The sequence below is a fragment of the Vulpes vulpes genome, chromosome 14 (genome assembly GCF_048418805.1).
Source record: "Vulpes vulpes isolate BD-2025 chromosome 14, VulVul3, whole genome shotgun sequence".
NCBI lineage: Eukaryota > Metazoa > Chordata > Mammalia > Carnivora > Canidae > Vulpes > Vulpes vulpes.
This window is the reverse complement of record NC_132793.1, coordinates 118,506,527-118,529,139: the sequence shown is the minus strand read 5'-3', so window position 1 is coordinate 118,529,139 and position 22,613 is coordinate 118,506,527. Positions and strand designations below refer to the sequence as shown.

At 45.0% G+C, this 22,613-nt stretch overlaps 1 protein-coding gene across 1 annotated transcript in view; it reads right to left on the bottom strand.

Annotated features, from left to right (window-relative positions):
• STK32B (serine/threonine kinase 32B) overlaps positions 1 to 21,596 on the bottom strand; it is a 389,575-nt gene extending 367,979 nt beyond the window's left edge. Inside the window, exon 1 of the mRNA XM_072737792.1 lies at positions 21,408 to 21,596. Within this exon, the coding sequence (XP_072593893.1) occupies positions 21,408 to 21,459 (52 nt within the window). The 5' untranslated portion in view covers positions 21,460 to 21,596. The remainder of the gene's footprint in view (positions 1 to 21,407) is intronic.
• Positions 21,597 to 22,613: the final 1,017 nt, after the last annotated feature.

Genomic DNA, 22,613 nt, shown 5'->3' with positions numbered 1-22,613 from the left:
TTATCAGTCTTCACATCCACTTGGCTGTAATTTCCAAATTGCCCATACTATATTTAGAGTTGAGTCCCATCTCTCCCCATTGCAAGAGTCCATTGCAGTGGTATCTCCACCTATCACAATGCCCATCCCCCTTGAATGAGGTGTTCCTTGTTGTCTTTAACAAGTGTCATTGAATATTTTTTTCTTTAACAATAGGAGCTCCTGACATAGTCTGCTCTAAAGTAGGCCTGAAACTGTTACAATGGTATGGGTCCCCAAGAGCCCTAGGACACCAAGATGTTAGAAAAGAACCCAATTTCCTGCTTTCCACGCAACCTGCTAAGCATCATGTGAAACTTAGGTAATTGTTAAAGCTGCCTTATGTCTTAGGCAAAGAAATAGGTAAGATGTCTCTTGAACATTTAACCATGGATAGAAGAGAAAGGAGAGGAGGTCTTTTGAAGACACCTGAGAGGTGCACCCACAGGAAGGCTGAACAACAGGTCAACCAGGGAGAGGCTTTCAAGTGCCTTCTCTGGTCACTGGACAGAAACTATCTAGAAGTGCCTTGGGGAGGATTCTGAAGCTGACCTGATCTGGGTCCAGTGCAAGCGGTGCCATAACTAAACACTGGTGTCTGCCCTCACAGGTGGCTGGGGAAGCTGGCAGACATCAATGACATCTCAGTGGCTGGGGTTAGATTGAGAAATAAGGTAGGACTAGCAAGAGGGCTGGGCTGTAAAAGGCACTGCCTGTATGCAGCAGGGAGATGGACAGGGTAGTAACACATTATCATATTTTTGCTGGAATTCTGCTGATTCTCATTGTCATGTCTCACATCCATGACATTCTCTTGTCATTGGTAAATTGACATGGGAGAGGGATCCCTGGGTGGCGCAGCAGTTTGGCGCCTGCCTTTGGCCCAGGGCGCGATCCTGGAGACCCGGGATCGAATCCCACATCGGGCTCCCGGTGCATGGAGCCTGCTTCTCCCTCTGCCTGTGTCTCTGCCTCTCTCTCTCTCTCTGTGACTATCATAAATAAATAAAAAAAATTAAAAAAAAAATTGACATGGGAGAGACCACACTAAATATAACAAACACTAGGAGACTCATTTATTCTTTCAATGAATATTATATGAGGACTACTGAGTGGAGTACTGCACAGCATTCTAGTTGTTGAGTGTATAGAGTGAAACATGGTGGGCAAGGCCCCAATCAGGTGGAACCAGGAGTCCAGGGATGCAGCCCAGAAATATAGGAGTCCTCTAGCATGACAGATCAGCCCATCCTGAGAGTATCACTGCAGACAGTGAGGCCTGAACAGTAAGAACCCTTTTCTCCCTTCTCCTTGCCCTTCTTTTTTTTTTTTTTTTCCTTCTTTTTTTTTTAATTTTTTTTTAATTTTTATTTATTTATGATAGTCACAGAGAGAGAGAGAGGCAGAGACATAGGCAGAGGGAGAAGCAGGCTCCATGCACCGGGAGCCTGATGTGGGATTTGATCCCGGGTCTCCAGGATCGCGCCCTGGGCCAAAGGCAAGCGCCAAACCACTGCGCCACCCAGGGATCCCTCTCCTTGCCCTTCTTCTCCCAGTGACCCTACCTACCCATAACAATTCAAAGAAAGAAAAATCACTGCCCAGTAAAATTTTGCAATAAAAAATAAATAGTTCCTTTCTGACCCAGAGTCCTTACCAAAAAGGTCCACAAAGCCTATGATATCAATATCTCCTCCCATAATTGTGACCACTGTAACCATGGCAAAGATTTACACATGCAGAGTTTATCATCATCATCTTGCAACCTGCAATTACTGTGTACACAGTTCATCAGCTTAAAATTTAACATCTTTTTAGCATATTTTCCCACATCATTAGCTGTAAGATGCAAAATGCAGATTATTTCAATATAAATCAGCCTTTTGAATATGCAAGTAATTTCATTTACTAGTCAATGAAAAAAACAATCCTCAGGAAAAATGCTTGTCAGCAATACAGAATAACAAATTATTACTCAGAAGACATTAATAATGCCCTGATGCTTTGATCCAATAATTCGACTACAGGGAATTATAACTGTAAGAAAATAGTGCTGAATGCAAGGGAAAAACTTATTTAAAAGATAGCCAATTTGGCATCATTTATGAGAAAGATAACTAGGAATAATCTAAATATCCCAAAATAAGAAACAATGTTTAAAAATTACAGTGTATTTATATGATAGGATGATATACAATGGTTAAAACATAAAATTTATCCCTTATTGTTGTAAATTGGATTATTGGTTCCAATTTATCACTCCCTCATAGTCACATTATACATACATATGGGTGCCATGGCTTCATGGTTAGCAGAATGTACCCTCACTTCTTGACTTTGGGTTCACTTGGTCATGTGACTTTCTTCAGCCAGTAGATGTTATGTAACAGATGTCATCCAAGCAGAAGTATGAAATGCACTTGCACAGTTGAGTTTGACCTCTGGCACTTCTGCTATTACCATGAGGACCTGGACCATATTGCCTCTGCATCTCCAGCCTTGGCCTCAGAAATGTGAACAAGAATTCTGAATGTTTATTGCTGTACTTATTTGAATGATGGGTGGATATGCTATGCAGCAAAAACTGATAAAATTAAGCAAATTTGTAGCTTCATGGAACCTTGCACCATACAAAGTAGAGGCACGGTAATAAATATTTATTAAAAGATTAGAAAAAGCTTATGTGACATTGTTAAGTGAAAAGTGGAATAAAAATGGCATTTTCAGTCTAAGAGGGAAGGGTAGGAATCCCTGTGCTCAGAAAGAAAACACTAGGAAATTCATCAAAACAAAGATTATTGGCAATATTTTCAAGTTTTCTAAACTTTTTAATATTTCTATAATGAGCATGTATTAACTGTAAAAGGAATTGAAATAATATACCAGATATACTGGTTGGGTTATAATATACTGAATTGGGTTAACATTCAATTTATCCAATGGTAAGCTAATCCTAAAAAGGATAAGAAAAAAAAATTGGACAAAAGGCTAATAATAACTTAAATAAATTAAGAGCCTATTTAGATATATTTTTAATAAAAAAAAACAACAGAAAAAATGGGCAAACAAAAAGGCAATTTTCACAGAGGACATATAAATTGTGAATAAAGACATGAAAGAGAGGTTCATTCTTCTCAGGAATCAATATCATGGACGTTAATGAGATTCTCAAGTCCCATTTCAAATCTACTAAATTTAAAAAAACAAATATAACAATGCTAACACTTTTTGGAGAGAAATTCTGGTAAAACTGCTATACTTATGCTCTTCTCTGGCAATAAAACTTAAGACAAATGTTCTGGAATGTCAATGTCTTATGAGTTATAAAGTTCTAAAGACATTCAAACTTTTTTTTTTTTAATTTATGATAGTCACACAGAGAGAGAGAGAGGCAGAGACACAGGCAGAGGGAAAAGCAGGCTCCTTGCACCGGGAGCCTAACGTGGGATTCGATCCCGGGTCTCCAGGATCGCGCCCTGGGCCAAAGGCAGGCGCCAAACCGCTGCACCACCCAGGGATCCCCCATTCAAACTCTTTATTTCAATAATCACACCTGAAATTTATACCAAAGAAATAACTCAAAAGGATGCAATTAATTGTAATGCCCCAAAATGTCCCTACAAATTCTGCTTAGAGTCCTTGGTTGACTCCCAACATGGATTCTCAACCTGGGTAGAGTGAGACTCCAATGAGCCCAGTGAATGTATAGGGGAAGAGATGAGCAGACATTTCAGAATCTTTCCAGAATTGAGGACACAAAGTTTGGAGTTCAAAGTTAAGTCCAGTAAAATTAAGTACCAAGTCCCAGCATGAAAGGCTATACTCTATGATGAAAAGTAAGACAAAAGATACCCATCCTAACACAGCCTAAAATCAAAACTCTGAAGAGCAAAATGAACTACCATTAGTTTATTGTCGTGATGGAACAAAACTCACACTCTTCAGAGGAAGAAAGTAACTAAGTGGAAATCCTAGAATTGAAAAATATGGCATCTAAAATAAAAATTTAATTGAATAAAATGGTGTAGTATTCATAAAACATTCTAAAATAATAATGCTAGCTATTATCTATTGTGCCTGGGATGAGTTTAGGGTTTTACATGTATTTTCTACAATGTATCATCTATAATGCCTAACATAAAAAGAAAATTACTAGGTATGTAATGAAACAAGAGAATGGGTCCCATAGTCTAAAAAACAATGTCCACAGAAATGGACACACACAAGTAAAATGTTGAAATTGGCAGAATTGTTAAAAAAATTTGTAAGGGAAAAATGAAAATGGTGGACAATCACATGAGGAATTTCAGAAGAAAGATGGAAAATTTGGGAAAGCAAATGAAGATCCTAAAACTGAAAAATACAATATCGTAAATTTTAAAATTCATTTAACAGGAAGAGTAAACTGGATAATGCAGCAGAAGAAAATATCTGCGAACTTGAAGACAGAGCAATGGGAAAATATCAGAACTGAAACAAAGCAATAAAATATATTTAACACACATGTAAAAAAAAAAAATGAACAAAGTCCCAACAATCTGTGGAATGGTATCAAGTGGTATGACATACACCTTATTTGAGTGCTAGAAAAGAGAGTGGAAAATTAAAAAAAAATACTGGGCAAAAATTTTCCAAATTTGATTTAAAACATCAATCGACAATCCAACAGACTCTATGAACCCTAGGCAGAATAAATACAAGGAAAATTACATCTTGGCACATCACAGGCAAACTATGAAAGACAAAAATAAGGAAACATTGTCAAAGCAAACAGAGATTTTTAAAAAGTATATTAGATACAGAACAATGATTTGAATGATGCCTGACTTCTCATCAGAAACAAGAATCAAGAAGATAATGGAATGATAACTTTAAATTGCTAAAAAACTATCAATTAGGATTATGTGTCTATGAAAATACCTTTCAAAACTGAAGGAGAAAGAGATATTTTAGTTAAATAAAAGTAAAAATGAATTGTTGTTAGCAGACCTGAATTACCAGAAGGGTAATGGCAATTTTTTAAGCAGAAAGTAAATGATATAAGGTAAAACTCTGAATCTACAGGAAGTAATCTAGAACACCAAAAACAGTATACATGTGGGCAAACAAAATAATTTTCTTTTCTTATAAAATTTATATTCAAAGAAAAGTAAGAACTATATCATATGTATACATAAAAACGTATGATAAAACAAGGGGAAATAGAATTATACTGTTGTAAGACTCTAACATTATATATGAAGTGATATATTAATTCAAATTAGGCCATGATAAGTTGAGAATATATATTGTAATCCCTACAGCAACTACTTAAAAACATAAAGAGGTTTAGCTAAGAAACCAATAATCAAAATAGAATGCAATATTAAAATAATACTAGATGAACAAAAAATACAAAAGGGAAAAAAAGAGCAAAACACAGGGGGGACAAATAAATATCAAGGTCACAGAATTGAACCCAACCTCATCAAAAATTATATTAAACATAAATGAACTAAACACTCCAATTAAAAGTTTTTCAGAGAAAACAAAAAAAGATTCAGCCATAAGCTGTTTAAATTGATGCTTAAATTCAAAGACACAGAAAACTGAAATTGAAAATGAAAGGATGGAAAAAGATTATGACATACACACTAAGCATTAAAAATTGTTGTGACTATATTAATCACAGCCATGTAGAATTCAAAACAAGCAGTACTTCCAGGGATAAAGATTATCTCATAATGATAAATACATCATTTCATCAAAACAATACTTACGTGCATCTATTAAAATATTTCAAAACTGCAGAGAACAGAAAAATTCACAATCATATAGAGATGTTTACACTCCTCCCTCAGTAATTATTTATTTTAGAAAAGTAGCAGCACTCATTAAGGATATATGAGATTTGAACATCCCCAAGTGATTCATAGAACACTGCAGCAAGCACTATACATGTCCTTTTCAAGAGTATATGGCAAGTTTACTAAGGTATGTTAGATGCCAAGACATACGAAGTAAGCCTCAATAAGTTCCTAAAAACTAAAATTGAACAGAACTGGGAGTGGGAGCCTCTGACAAATGAAAGAGGTATGTCTCTGTAGACTCCTGCTCTAGATTTCTCAGTGTCTTGGTATTGAAAGGGTGGGCGTGAAAGATGAGAATATAGGCACAGGAAGAGGAGGACTATAGGTCAGGGGGCAGGTGTAATGCGCAACAAGAGAAAAGTCAAGGATGACTCTGATGTCTTGGGCTGTGCAACTGTAAGAATGGTATTTGCAATGCTATTTGCTGAAGTTGGGAAGACAGGAAGGAGTAGATTTGAGGATGAGGCAGAAAAGCAAGAGCTCAACTGAGAGGTACTAAGAATAAGGGTCCTACTAGCTATCTTTATACAACCTTTGAGTTGGGTTAACAATTGAAAATTTCAGTCTGCAGGGTGGAGGCTGAGCCTAGGGGAAAAACTGAGTTAGTTGTCAGCAAACAATATACTGGTGGTATTTTAAATAGTATTTCTTCCACCCCATCTCAAACAACCTCATATTTGAGACCCTCTGCCCTATTGGCCTTAACCAGAAATCTATATCAAAATCTAACACAATGTTCCCATTACTTACAAACACATAAATAAATGCATCCAGCAAGATGAGAAGTGGGTACATCCCACACAGGGGCAACCCAGAGGGGTGAGCCAAAAAGCAAACCAAATTGCCAACCTGCATACCAGGGCCTGATCTTCTGTCTTATTTGCTGGCTGAGAAAGAAAAATAATCCAGGGTGCCTGGGTGACTCAGTCTGTTGGGCAACAAACTCTTGATTTTGGATCAGGTCAGGGTCACGATCTCAGGGTCATGGGAGTGAGCCCCGGGTCAGGCTCTGCACTCAGCAGAGTCTGCTTGAGTTTTCCTCCCTCTGCCCCTCCCCCCTGCTCATGGGTGCATGCCTGCTTTCTCAAATAAATAAATAAATCTTAAAAAAAAAAAAACAAAGAAAAATAATCCTAAATCATAGTTTTCTTTCTCTCCCCACCCACCACGCCACAGAAATTAAAGGGATTGGCAAATAATAGCTCTGAAAGATTTATAACCTCAGTTTAAGATCATGATACCTAGGAAAGAACAGAAACATTTGTTATTTTCTGGAAGAAATAAAATGCCAATGCAAATCACTTTCAAATGTAAATCCAAAGCAAGCATAATTCTGGTTTAATGCATGAAAGGTGTGTTCCACTAAGCTCCCTTTGATTCTCTGGGAAGATTGATCGAGTAATTATACTCTAGAGAGGAGGGTTAAGAAACTGTGTTGGAACTTATTAAATATGACATGCAGCGACTTTTCAATTTTGTTTAAAAAGTGAGCTTAAAAATAATTACATTTTAAATGGAATTCATAAATTTCTTATACCACTTAAGTGAACTGCAGAAAATCCTGCTGCACCATGATTTCGTTGAATTTGATAAGCTGTATCACCTATAAGTAGGAACTCACTGGTATTTTCCATAGGGTGATGGGACCGGAAGATCTGTAAAGCACTTTGAGTCATATTTTTGTTTACATGTACATCAATATACAGTGATTAAAGTAACATATTTATGCAAATATATCCAATTGTGGACATTTATGAACCTCCTCCCTTTCTTGTGGATTTTTTTTTTTAAGATTTTATTTATTTATTTATGAGAGACACAGAAAAAGAGGCAGAGGGAGAAGCAGGCTCCATGCAGGGAGCCTGATGCGGGACTCGATCCTGGGACTTCAGGATCATGCCCTGGGCCAAAGGCAGGCGCCAAACCACTGAGCCACCCAGGGATCCCTCTTGTGGATTTTTATAATGCCTTCCTAGACACCAGTTTCTCCCCCTGCCAACCTACTCTGCATTCTGCAGGTATCGTGATCATTCTAAAATGAAAACCTAGTGACATCACCCCCCAGATTAAACTTTGGTGTCTTTTCATCTTCTACTAACAGGGCCAGCTTCCTGGAAGTGCAACCTGAGCAGTTAAACAGAGCTTGGTGCTCAGAAGGGCCCTGCACTTGGTTTAACACCCAGACGTGGCTGTCTTTTATCCCTGAAATGTTGTTCCCTAAGGGATTACACTGACACACGTGCATGAGCCAAGGCTATGCACCCAACATGTGCAGCCCCCACTCCTCTGTAATGCTCCACAAGCAGAGAATTCAGGTGGAAACCACAATGTGTGCAGGTTCAGTAAGTCCCAAGTAGATGGGTTTTGTCTACACCTGAGTAATGAGGGGCAGTGACATTCTATGGAGCATGAGGGACCTATGATACCCTCTTCCCTGAGGTACATCCTTGTGTAAGCTGATCATTGATGCTGAATTGAAGACACAGAAGGAAAGGAAAAGATAGGACAACCAAAGTTCCTTTTCCCCTCTCTCTCTCCTTACTCATTAGTAAGCTGAAGGTAGAGAGCATTGGCACACGTGCACATATCAAGGAGAGAAATTAAAACAGCTGAGTTCATTTTGCATAGCATTTCCTCTGTTCTGGAAATACGTGTACGTGCATGTGCTTTGAAATATGAATTGTGTGATCTGGCAATTCCACACGGGAGTTAAGTGCTCTTGTATTTGCATTTAAAACCGGCATTGCACAATATTCTTTCCATGATAATTTAAAATTTTAAATACTGTTTGCCTAGAATGCTATTAAATAGCAAATTAAAAAAAAAAAAAAACACCATGACAAATGGAGAGAGAGAGAGAGACCATGGGAGAAAGAAAAAAGCTTTATATTTTTGTACCTCCAATGGCAGTTTTGTGATTCTTGCACAAGGGACACTCCCCACCCCCTACCCATTTTTCTTCCATACTGAGTCCCACAAATTAGGTAGCCAGCCCTGTCGACTGAGAATAGAAGTCAAAATTCCTCAATGTTACAGACCTGTGTGTACTGTGCCCCCACAAAATTCATATACTGGAACCCTGACCCTCAGTGGGCTGGTATTTGGAGGTGGAGCCTTTGGGAGGTAACTAGGGGGAGATGAGGTCATGAACACTGGGGCCCTAGGATGGGATCAGTGTCTTTGAAAGAGGAAGAGACGAGAGCTCCCTCTCTCTCCACCAGGTGAAGATACACTGAGAAAACAGCTGTCTGCAAACACAAAGCAAATGCTCATCAACACTTTGATCTTGGACTTGCCACCTCCAGAAACATGAGAAATAAATGTCTGTTGTTTAAGACCCTGGTGTGGGTTATTTTTTGCAACAGCCTGAGCTGAGACACATAGCATGACATTCTAGGTTCTTGAATGTCTGGTGTTGGCCTCAGTCTCCTGTCTCATCTCTAAGGCTGCCGTCCCCCTCCCCTATCACACCTGCTCCCCATTAACTCTGGGGTACTGAATCCCTTCCAATTCTCTCTGCCCAACTTGCCTCCATACATGCAGCCCCCTCTGCCCAAAAGAGCCTTTTCCCGCACCATCTTTCCAGTTTCCTTCCACCTTACATTATTTACCCTTTTTCTGTTACTTGTCCCTCCCTCAGGATGGGTCTCAAAAGTTGCCTTTTCTGGAAACACTTCCCAGACCTAGTTTGGGGCCTCATCTGAAATGACACATTGAAGTTACTATATAATGGTAAAACTAGGTATATTTTTTCCCCAGGGATACCCTGACAAAATACCACAGAACAGAAGCCTCAAAACAACAGAAATTTATCCCCTCACAGTTTTGAAGGCTATAAATCCAAGATCAAGGGATGCCATCATGGGTTGGTTTCTTCTGCGACTGTGAGGGAACATTTGTTCCTTGTCTCCCTCCTAGTTCCTGGGGTGTTGCCTGCAATTTTCAGTGTTCCTTGGCTTGTAGATGCATTATGGAAAGTCCTAATCTCTGTCTTCATGTTCACATGGCATTCTTCTTGTGTGTGTGTCTGTCTTTGTGTCCCAATTTTCCCTTTTCTATTGGATGAGGACCCATGCTAATGGCTTCATCTTAACTTCGTTGCATTTCTGTCTCCAAATAAGCTCATGTTCTGAGGTACTGTGGGTTAGGCTTCAACTTACTGATTTTGGGGGACTCAATTTAATCCATGACATGAAGCATCCAGAAAACTTTTTATTCTTTCCCCTCAAATGCCAAAGGGATGGACGTTTTCTAAGACAGCAGCCCAATATCTAATTCTCCCTAAAACCCCACTCCAGTCCATAGGCTCTCTGTAAGGATTTAGCCAACACAAGACTCAAAAGGCAGCTTGATCCACATCAATGACACTGACCAATAGCAAAAGGACACCCGCTCCCCAGTCACTGTTCCACATGACTTGCCAGAGTCAAGCTGCTAAAAACAGGCCCTGCCCTTCCACACAGATGTAATAAGGAGTCAGGCAAGGAAGCTTTGAGGGAGAGCAGAGTCTGTCGGAACAGTCTGTTTCCTAGGAGAATGAAATGGGAAGGAACCTCCTGACAGCAAGGCCTGGCAATTAGCCTGGGGGAAGTCAGAACACCTCCTTCTTTGGGCTCAGGAAAGAGTGGCTCTCATCCGACACCCCTCTACATACATGACCTATCTTACGCTGCCATGTGCATCACCTCACTCTGTTCCCGTGGCAACCGTGTAGTCATATCCCCATTCTCAAGATGAGGAAACTAAGGCTTAGGAAGGTGAAGTTGCCAGCCTGCAGTTACATAGACAATACACAGACAAATCAGAGACTGACCCTATGGTAACTCCCAAATCTCTGCTTTTAACCTCTTTGCAGTGACCTCCCTCAGTCACAAAATGTAATTTTACTTAGTAAACTTTGCCTAGCACTGTCTTTATTATGTTCCAGAGTATGTAGTAAGGATTTCACATAGAGTAACTCACTTACTCCTCAATACGCTTTATAAAGTAAGGCCCATTTTAATCTCCATTTTACAGAGGAGGAAACTGACAGGGAGGAAAAGAAACTTACTCAAGGTCACCCACCTAGCAGGTAGCAGAGCCAGCATGGAGCCCCAGGCAGTCTGACCCAAGACACTGAGTTAACATCTCCAAGCCACAACATCCCCAGTTAACCATACCTTTCTTACAGCATTTTTGGTGCTCTTAACCACTATGATAGGTAAGGGGCTGCCCCACTGGAAGACTCCATGATAAAGCTGGGCAGGGGGGCCCATGCCCATCTCTAAGGGGAACTGGCTGAAACAGCATCGGCTGCAGCTCTAGCATGGGAGCCAAAGTGTGGTGCTCGCATGTCCTCGGGAACCTGCTGTTAGCTTCCCACACATAGGCCAGCACCTGAGCCAGGCAAGCCCTGCATCCACACAACCACCGTCCACACCACTGACAGTTCATCCACTATACACCTATTCAAAAAATACCCACTGAACAAGTCACAAGCAAAGAGTCTAAAAAAAGGTACACATGGCCACAATGAACATCATTATTTTGCATCTACCTTACTTTACTTTAGCTTGCTTCCTATTTACAGAAGTCTCCATCCATTTTCAATTTGAGCTGGAAATAGAAAGCTCCTTGGTAAAAGGTTCTGTTAACGTAAAATCAATCAAGAGAGAAAACAGTATTAAATAAATAACAGTGCAGGGATATAGGGCTGTAGTAAAAAAAAAAAAAAAAAAAAAAAAAAAAAATTCCCCAGGTGGGATGCCAATGACGGAGCTGGGGAAAGACTGGGATGAGGGAAAGAGCTTTCCAGGTACACAAAGAGAAGTGACAGTGCCACAAGGTTACTACCCAAGACACTGAGTTAACATCTCCAAGCCACAACATCCCCAGTTAACCATACCTCTCTTACAGCATTTTTCTTCTGACACCGGGAAGGAACCTATTACCTTTCCTACGCTACACAGTTATTTTTCCCTGTGTTTTCTGAAAACTGCTCAAGGTCAAGTAGTTATGAGGACAGACATTTTGTAAAGCAGTGGGACTTGGACAAGACACTACAAGAGCCATGGGCCCTGTGCTCAAAGAGACTACCATCTCATGGGGGAGACAGACACAAATGAAGTATTCACAATGAATAAATGCAGAATTAGCCCTGTGATAAATGAAATGAAGGAGCATTAGGTAGTTTGAGGGGGGCAGGAGTCTTGACCCAGGCTGGGAATCAGATAAGGGACCCTGAAGAAGGATGAGGGATGAGTGGGAGATGGCCAAGCCAAACAGGGTGGAGGTGGCAGTGATGGTGGCTGGAATGATTTGGAGAAATTTAGAAGGTAAAACCAACACAGCCAGATGCCTCATTGGACTTATGGGGGAAAGGAAGATGCAATGGCTGAAGAAAACCCAAAATATTTTGGCCTCTGCAGCTGGATAGATGATGGTATTATACACTAAGCTGGGAAACTCTGGAATCACATGAGTTTGAGGTTACTTCAAGGGTTTGGGGGGATTTTTGTTTGTTTTTGGAAGATTTTATTTTAGGGATAGCTGGGTGGCTCAGCGGTTGAGCATCTGCCCTTGGCTCAGGTCGTGATCCTAGGGTCCTGGAATTGAGTCCCACGTTGGGCTCCCGGCAGGGAGCCTGCTTCTCCCTCTGCCTATGTCTCTGTCTCTCTCTGTGTGTCTCCCATGAATAAATAAATAAAACTTTTAAAATAAATAAAGATTTTATTTTATTTGAGAGAGAGAGAGATTGCACACAGGGAGGAGCAGAGGGGGAGGTAGAGGAACAAGCAGACTCCCAGCTGAGCACAGAGCCCACCTGGGGCTTGATTTTATGACCCTGAGACCATGACCTAAGCCAAAATCAAGAGTCAGACGCTCAACCGACTGAGCCACCCAGGCACCCTAAGGTTGTTTTGAATTTGAGATATTCTTTTGAGACATCCAAGTGGAATTACATATAGAAATATAGAAACATAGAGTTGGAGGCCAGAGGAGAAATATTAATGAAGGAAATAAATTACTGAGTCACTGTTAAGAAAAAGAAACACATACCAGTTATTAATATATGATCTTCAGCTCCAAATCCACTGCTTTGTGATGCTGGGGCAGGACCCCAACACATTTCTGCTGTTTGCAGCAGGCTTCACACCGCGCACTGCCAACAGAGGGCGTGAGAGGCACTGCCAGACCAGCAGGAAGGGCCCTTCCCTTCTTCCAGCCCTTGGTCCACCTGTCAGCGGGCTGGTGTGCAGGGGGCCCGGTGAACCTCCCCTCAGCGGCACTCATGGAAGAGCTGCACCCTCTGGAAAGTTCCTCTGCCCCCCAGTAGCTGCCTGTTCCTCTGGCCACCAGGCCCTCTCCAAAGAGATCTGAAACACAGCCTGGCCGGACGAGGGTGGGGGTGGTTTTCTTCCAGGGGGTGGAACTCCAGGTCTTGAGTTCCTTCCCTGCTCCCTCACCCTCAGCCCTGCAAGGAGCAGCCGTTCTGCTGGAGCTGCTACTTCTGTACTCCTAGAGTCTTCTCTGACTCCTTTTCATAGTTAGCCTTTTTACTAGATGAATTCTTTGTATTACATTTTCTCTTTCCGAAAACCAGTGTGGCTTCTGTCTCCTGACTGCACCGGTACTGATGCCCGGTGACTGAGCATGCAGGGGTGATAAGATGAGCAGGGAGACAGGAGAGAGGGCTGAGCAAGAGGCCCAAGGGCTCAGTCTTGAGGAACTCCGAGATTTACTGCAAAGGAGACTAAGCCCCTTTGTTTTCTGCATGGGACTATTCCCCTGGGGTTGTCGGGACCCTCGCTGCTCTTTCTAGAGCAGTGTCTCCATCTCCATCTGCAATTGCTCCAAGCCCAGATTTTAGACAAGTGAGTATTGCTAAGAATATTTTGTTCCTTCCAATTCTCTCAGGAATATGCCTAAGCTCAGTGCTAGCTTATGCTGTTTGATCCTCCTAAAATACCCATCCTTTTTCTCATAAGGCATTTAAACCCTTCCCTCAAGACTCAACATAAATCCTGTTTCCATCTTAACACCCTCTTCACTCCAGCTCATATTGTGGGAAGGCCACCTCCCTTCTCTCTACCCTTCTGCTGTCCCATAAATCAGGAATTTTGTCTTACCCAGAAAACAGTGGAAACAAGTTCCACCTTCTCTCTCAGAGGCAAGAGAAGGGATATCCCGCATCATGACATACAAGCCTTTGAGACCCATTCATCCTTACATTTGGGGAAATTTCTCAGGAGTTCTCTGTGCACCATAACAGGGAGCTGCCGAGATGTTGGCAGTACAGAATCCACTCTGTAGACTCCAGTCTGCCCAAGTAAGCTCCCAACGGTGAAACTGAGGGACAGCAATTGAAAGGTCATCCTGGACTCCAATCCAAGGCACTGTCTCCAAACCAACTTTAGTGGTGATAAGGGTGAACTTTCTGCATTTGCTTCTCAATAGCCTCTGGATCTGGAGGAATGCAGGAAATTGACCCCACTAAGGACTGCTTTCACCTCTCATTCAATCATTAGCTGCTGTGTGCCTTCACTGGCCCGTCCGAGGCTTGGCAGACACAAGGTGGAACAGAAATGCTTGCTGATCTTCTGGAGGTTTCAGTCTAGTGCAGAAGACGGACATGTAATCAAATGACTACGTGAGATGAGCCAAAGGGTTCTAAGCCAGGTTTCAAGGAACACGGTAAAGCAGGTACTGCTGTGGGTGCTTTTGTTTGTTTCACTTACCCTTCTTCTCCTGATCTCCCAAGTACTCCTCGGGAGAACGCTTCATAGACTTCCTTAGTCCACATGCCTCTAGTAGTGTCAACTCCATCCCTGGGATCGGAGGGTGGGCAGTCGACCCAGCCTAGCCACACAGATCAGTCATGGTGATCTGGTGATTGGTTAAAGAATGCTCAGGACTTAACCAGAACTGATCAGAATGAACACTGGGATTGCTTTCTGACATGACTATGAAAAGAAAGATTCTCCCTTGTCCATCCTCAGAGCTCTAAGGCCCTGAGCCTCCAGATCATAGGGGCCCAATGATGAGACAGCCAGCCCGTAAGCCACACAAAGGAGAGCAGAGACTCCAAGGAGGCAGATTCCTGATGACACTGTTGAGAACCTGCTTCCACCAGATGTATACCTTCACTCATTCACTTATTCATTCATCCTTCAAAAATGTATTGGGCATCTTCTGTGTCCCAGGTGTTCTTTTAGGCCTTGGGCACACAGCAGTGAATAAATCCCACCAAATCTCTACCTTAAGGGAGTTTGTGATCACCTGGGGGAAGACAAACTATATCTAAGGAAATAAGTAAAATATAAAGTATGATAGATGATGATAGTTGCTGTGAATTGCAAAGCAAGGCCAGGAAGGTGGGTTGGGAGTGCCGTTGAAAGTAGGGTGGTCAGTGAAGGCCTCAGAAGGAAGGTGACATTTGTGTGAAGACACGGCAAAGGTAAAGGAGTGGGCTGTGGGGGAGAAGCCCTGCAGGCTTGGGAAACAGGTGCCAGGCTACCGGAGGAGGGTTGCCCAGGTGTCTGAGGGGTGGCAGGGAGGCCAGAGAAAGGAAGGAGATGGAGACAGAGAGGCCAGGCCTGATGGGCATTTCTAAGGACTTCTGCTTTTACTTGCTACTGGGGCAGGAGAGGAGGTTGAGCAGGGAATGACATGCCCCACACACATTGGTATAGGATCACTCTGGTGCTGCATTGAGGTGACGCTAAGTGGGGGAATAGCAAAAGCAAGGAAACCAGTTATGGAGGCTACTGTAATCATCTAAGCAGAACATATGACCATAGCTTAGACCAGATGATAGTGATGGAGGTTGTGAGAAGTGACCAGAGCCAATTAAAATTCCCTTTAAAAGACTTCGTGTTGATTAACAGAAGGAGGCTCATCTACCACGCCACTTTGCACCTAATCTCGGATGGCATCCACATTAAACACACCTTTGTTTTGTGTATCACCAAGAAGGAAATGCTGCCAATTAGTCTACACTGTGTCTCTTTCTAATCACTTGAAAAAGCTCTTTCCGACCTATTATATATCATGCTAGTGTGAACAGCAATAACCACATGCAAATAATGAAACCACATCACAAATACCACAGTGGCGAAACTGCATCCCAATATCAGAGAGCTAAAACACGGAAAAATAAATGCATTAGAATCAGCGGAATACAGTAGTTTGTATACATATGTCTGACTTTATAGAGATGACTGACACAAGCTTTAAGCTTATAAAAATCATACTTATTTTCTATGATTTTTGAAAAGTACAGATGATCTTAGCACTCAGTTCCACTAAACAATCTCATACTGATTTATGGCTATTTTCTTAAGCATCCCTTACCCCCATGTAGAAGACAAAACGCATTTTCAAATAAGGCCTGGACCTTAAAATCGAAGTTTTACATCCTAGACTCCTGTACTAAATATGCAGATGCCTGATTCGGGTATGAACACCAACCCCCTAAACCCACATCCCTTACATGGTATCTGTCCACTTTCTACCTCTGTACAGACTCTCATTATAAGGGCAAAGTATATTCCATGCAATTCCGAGCCACCTCAGGATAGTTTTGGTTTAACCTTATGTTCAAACCACAAGTGTTACAAGTATGGAAACCAAGGTGTAACATGAATGAGTTTGCCTAAAGTACTAAAAGAGTTGAGGCAAAATCGAGGGTGAACCCTGCAGCATAGATGTCAGATACTTTGTGAATCACAAATGACAGAGACACCTCAGGTTCAAGAGACTGTCTCCAGGTGAAGCATGACTACAATGTTAAGGGGTAATCATTTAATCGTGTTGGGTGTCTGAATCTTTCCAGAGGAAAGCAACTTTTGTAGATTTTCTTAGACCAAGAAGATGTTTTCATGTTCTAAGCCACACATCAAGTTACCTGGTCCAGGTAACTGTGGAAATAACACTTATTTTAAACAACCCTTTAACGTATGACATTCTAAAATGTGAATACCCAGAACTGGTGATGAGGTTGTTAAATCAATACCCCCAAATGTGTGGATGTCGGCCATAAATCTATAGAACATTGATAAAAACCCTTTGGAAACATAATTTATGACTATGTTTTTGGAACCCTAAAAAATATTCAATCCCTTTGATCCAATAATCCCTCCCCTTGCACTTTATTTTTTAAAATGTATTTATTTGAGAGAGAGAGAGAGAGAGAGAGAGAGAGAGAGAATGCACGTGCCTGCACACACACAAGCAGGAGAGGGAGAGAGAGAATCCTAAGCAGGCTCCACACGCAGCACAGAGTCCGATGCGTGGCTTTATCTCAAGACCCTGTGATCGTGACCTAAGCTGAAATCAAGAGTCATATACTTAACCAACTGAGCCACTGAGGCGTCCCAGGAATTCCTTTAAAAGAAGGGGAAAATGCACAAAATTTTCAAGCAGATTATTTATAAAGATGGAATAATGAAAATAGCCTAAATGTCTAACAATAAGAAAATATTTAAGTAAATTACAATAGTCTGTGGTGATGGCATATTACAGCCCATTAAAATATTGATTTGAAGACACCATGGCAACCTGAGCCACTTTAAATACAATACTAAGAGAAAAGGCAGAAATCGTTGGATCTGCAGCAGGTGTCCGATTATATAAAAATGTCTAGATGTGAATAAGGACAGTGTGGGGGAGAAACAACTTAAACGCAATTTTGACACGAATTTGGAAAGGGAGAGGATTTTGCTTTCATTCCCAGAGGTTGGATTATGATGGGACTGCCCAACAAATGCTTTTTGAAGATGGCATGTGAGGTGATTCCTGCAAACGAGCAAGTGCTGTCAGAATGTATTGTTACAATCTTCCTGTCAAGGTCTGTGCAGAGAGCCCCGTGGGGTGGGGTGGTGGAGCCTGGCCTGAGTGCTGGGCTCATTCTGCGGGGCCGCACGTGTCTGGGGCAGTTACAATTGCCCCAGGCCTCCAGAGGCAGCAGGGAGAGCGCGGTTAGGTGCTGCCTCTGGAGTTCAACAGACCTGGGTGTGAGTCCCAGCTCATCCACACACAGGCTATGGGCTTTTCCTGGGGTCCTCAGTTCAGTTACCTCTCTAGAAAAATGCAGATTCTGAGACCTCCCCAGGCTGAGTTGTGATGATTCCCAATCAGGTACGAAAAGGAGCCCATGCACCGCATCAGGAAGTTAATTGTTAATATTACCTGGATGCAGGTTAAACTTTTGCCATTAGGAGGTAGATGGGCATGATACAGCCATGCAATGCAAACTTTCAGCTAGGGTTTAGTATTAAATCACTTACAAACCAGACTTGTTTTGCCCAGGTAGGTGTTTGCATCTTCAACTACCCGACACCTCCGGTTTGGGAGAGCATGTTCGTGCACTGGACCATGTCACTCCCCTGCTTAAAATTCTTCAGCAACTCCAGATGCCTATGCAATTGAGTCCAAACACATGGCCACTTGGCCCTTTAAGGCTGGTCCAGCACTTGGGGTTCACCCCCGTGCCTTCCAGCCACACACTCCACATTGCAGGAGTCCTAACCGCCCTCCATGTCCTCCCCCCAATGATCCCTGCTTACTCTTTACTATCTGCCTTTGCACATTCTGTCCCCTCCTTCTAACACACCCTTCCCTTCTCTACCAACTCCTCCTTAGTGGAAACACCTGCCACTTGCACAAGACTCCACGCTAAGAGGAAGTCTTCTCTGCCCCTCCTCCCTGCCCCGGGTTAGGGACCCTCCTCTAGATTACCATAGTTCTCTGAGCTCCCTGCATTGTCCTGAGTATGCATTTACTCTGGGAGTTCCCTGAGGGTTAGGATTTTTGCCTTCATCTCCTGAATATTCCTGTTGCCTTCCACAGGGATGGGCACAAAAAAGATCATCAGAAAATGCCTATAGAATAAATGAATCCACTGGTGGCAAATCACAGTGCTTTACTTGCACAGGAAAATATATGAGGATACGCTGGCAAAATCAAACGAGTTAATGTTTCACTGGGCTGGAAGCTGGCAAAATGAGGCAAGTCCTCACCTTGTACTTTAAGAACCCTGAAACAGGCAGTTAACCTTGGATCCAATATGCTTTGGGAACGAGGAACGGCAGCAGGAAAATCCAAAGGTTGGCCACAACGGATGTAACTATTGTGCCAATTAACATTTTAAAGCATGTTTTCTGGGATAGAGGATAGAGACAGCTGTCAATATAAGGGAGGCAAATTTCTCTGCAAATGAGACAAAGAAAATGCTAAGAAAATTACCCACTTGACGGGAAGAGCACTGGGTGTTATACTATATGTTGGCAAATTGAACTCCATTAAAAAAATATATTCAAAAAAAATTACCTAAAGTACAACCTTTGATCCAGGCTAGAACCAGGAACATAATCCCTATAATTGGAGGTGATATGGAAGTTTGTGCTTTCTTCTATGAAGGGAGTCGGTGGCTTTCACGAAAAGGCTCCCTCTAAGGGCTCTGGTTGCCACCTCCAAACTCTATGCTGAAGTTCTAACCTCCAGTGTGACTACATCTGGAGATGGGGCCTGAATAGAGATATTAAGTGAGGTCATAAGGGCGGAGCCTTAATCTGACAGAACGGATATTCATAGAAGAGGAGGAGACGCCAGAGTGCTCTCTTTAGCTGCTCCACAGAGGAAAGGCCATGGGAGGCCACAAGGAGAGACTGGCCATCTGCAAGCCAGGAAGAAAGCCCTCCCCAGAAACCAACTCTGACAGCCCCTCAATCTTGGACTTCTGGCCTCTAGAACAGAGAGAAAACAAATTTCTGTTGTTGAAGCCACCACCAACAACAAATTCTGTCGTTTCAGCATTGGTGGTCTTGTGTTACAACAGCCTGAGTAGACGAATGCAGATGCCTTGACCAAAACAGGAGAGTCCCGACTTGTTGCAAATAGAAGGGTTTTGACGCAAGTCAAGCTTTCCACCTGTCAATGAGTATATATCTTCTCCTAGGATCTGAGCGGCCCTGAGTGTAACCTTAAAGGACAGAAGTGCTTCACAGGGGCAAGCCTGGCCCAGAGCCACCCCAAGCAGGCTGTCCCATAGCACAGCACACCTACAAACACCGACTTCAGTGTCAAGATCACTTTGACTTCCATGGAGAGGCTGAGAGTTAGCGTGAACTTGGCTGGGGACAGGTTCAGCTACATGGTGTCCAGACTCTTCCTGGGACACCCAAGGGCCTCCCCCACCTTCCTGCCTACCTCTCCTCTGTCCATGCCTGACTCCCCACCTGCCTGTGCCCCAGACTAAAGAACCAGGAAGGTGGTGGAGGTGCCCAGATGTCTGCACTGGCCCCGCTCACCATCCTTATCACCATGGATGGTCATGGATTATTCAGTGCCACTACACTAGGAACTCCTTTAGGGTAAAGCACCAAATGGGGCTGACCCACTTAACTTAGGTTAGCTGTCTTCATGTATCCTTTTGAGAGGGGCTGTCTGGACCAGCATGTGACTACCACCCACAGCCTTTGCCATTCTAGAAACCATGATCTGTGCCCACAAGCCTATGCCCGGATGGTGATGAGAAGCACTCCCTCCAGGGCTGTTCGACCCCCAAGCCAGCTCTGCTCCTTGGGACCTGTGACTAGGCCGAATCCCTTTCTTCAACTGCAAAAAAGGAACAACAGAAGTATCCACCTCCTTCGGTTGCTGTGAGAATGAGAGAGAACACACCTAAAGCCCTAGACCAGCGCCTGGCACAGAGTATGTGCTCAGTGCATCCTAGCTCTTCTTTGGGGCATGGTGAAGGCAGCAGAACTCACAGCATTAGGAAACCAGGCTTTTCAAGGCAGAGTTAGCAGATAACCAACAATACTGAACTGATCTTATTTATAAGGCACTTTTCACTGGATTACCAGTGGTTAAGCCTCAAACAACCCCGTAGCCTAAGGCAGCGGGTGGTGTCCTAAGGCTCATCTCCTGGGGGAAGAAACAAAGGTTTCAGGGAGGTTAAGCGGGTTGCCCAGGACACACAGCGATGGAAAAGGCGTTTTGCCAGTTCAAGTAGGGAGCTCGGGGAGCTGAGCCACGAGGAAGCCCAGCCCTGGAGTTCAGGTGGGGCCGGACCACCCGCACCACCCCCCGGCCGGCGGCTGCCGCAGGCGGGACGCCCTCCCTGGAGTCACGGAGTTCGGCCAAGAAAAGTTTCCGTGGGCTGTCCCGGGCGCGGGAGGCGAGCGGCGGGGACGTGCCCGTGCAGGGGGCCAGCGCGTCGCGGACACACACGCACACTCATGCACACGCACACTCGTGCACAAGCACACGCACACTCATGCACACGCACACGCACACTCGTGCACACGCACACGCACACTCATGCACACGCACAGGCACAGGCACAGGCACAGGCCGCCTCCCCCAGCCTCCCGCCCTGGAGACCTGGGCTGGGGCAGCCGCCACCGAGCAGCCCCGGGACTCGCGCCCAAGGCAGCTCCTCCTGCGCTCCCCGAGGGGGCTGGGCTGCACCCCCAGTCCGACCGGCCCGCGGGGCAGCGGCCCAGGAGGAAGCCGGGCAGACGCCGGGGATGCAGGGGTGCGCCCCTCGCCTCTTACCTTCCTCGTTCTCGTCAAACACGGGGGGCTTGTGGGAGTGGTTCCCGCCCATATTCCGCCGCGGCGCCTGCCGCTGCTACATGCCCGGGCGCGGGGCGCGGGGCCGGGGCGCGGGGCCGGGGCGCGGGGCGCGGGGCCGGGGCGCGGGAGCCGCTCGCGGGACGCGCGGGCGAGCGCCCAGCCCAGGCTGCAGCCGCGCGCCAGCCGGAGGGGGCCGAGCGCCACGCAGGGGCGGGACCGCGCCCGCCGCGCCCCCTCGAGCCGGCGCCCCCCGCGCTCGCCCGCCCGCCCGCCCCGCCCCGGCGCCCCGCCCGCCACCCCGAGCTCCCCGCGCCGCGCGCCACGAGCCGCGCTCCTCGCCGGCTGCAGCGCGCGGGGGCCCGGAGGCGGCGCGGCGGGCGGAGGGGGGGTGGGGGGAGGGGGAGGAGGGGGAGGGGACGTGCGGGGGGCGAGCGCAGCCCGGCGGGGGGCGCCCGGAGGAGGGGCGCGGCGGGCCCACGCGAGCGAGTGCAGGGGGCGGGGGCCCGGGAGCGATCCCCATCCCGCCATCCCGCGCAGTAAGCGACTTGTGAGCACCTACTACGTGCCAGGCCCAGGGGCCCTCTGTGACACCTCTTCCCAACCCGGCCCTTAGAAGAACCCCTGCTCCCCGTCTTAGGGCCAGGTAGCCTGAGGTTTGGAGGGACCCAGCTCCCGGTCCGCCCTGGCCCTGGCCGCTAAGGGAGCCCCCAGGGCGCCCCGTTGGGCTTTATTTGCCGTTGGAGCCGGGCCCGCGGCAGTGGTGCGTCTACCTGTTCTCCAGCAGACACCTTTCCTCTTCATGTTTTTCTGAATATTTAATGAATGAAAGTAAAGTCGTTTCCGTTTAGGGTACCCCTCATTCTACATGGGGAAACTGAGGCCCCAGAGAGGTGTGGTTTGCCCCAGGCCTCTCTTCCTAGGAGAGGAGCGCCTGCCTGGGCATGCACCTCGGGATTCCCCAGAACCCTACGGCCTCCGAGTCTGAAACCAACCAACGGGTGGGTTCGGGTTGGGGTGCGTGGGTGCCCCGCAGCGGGAGCTGGGGAGTCCAGATCCGGATAGGAGTGCTGGGTGCGATGGGTGCACCCCGAGGCTCGTGGGGCAAGCGCAGAACCTCGGAGACCCTCCCTGAGGGACGCGCAGGTTACCCTCGAGGTGCGGTCCCGCCCAGCCTGAGTGGCTTTG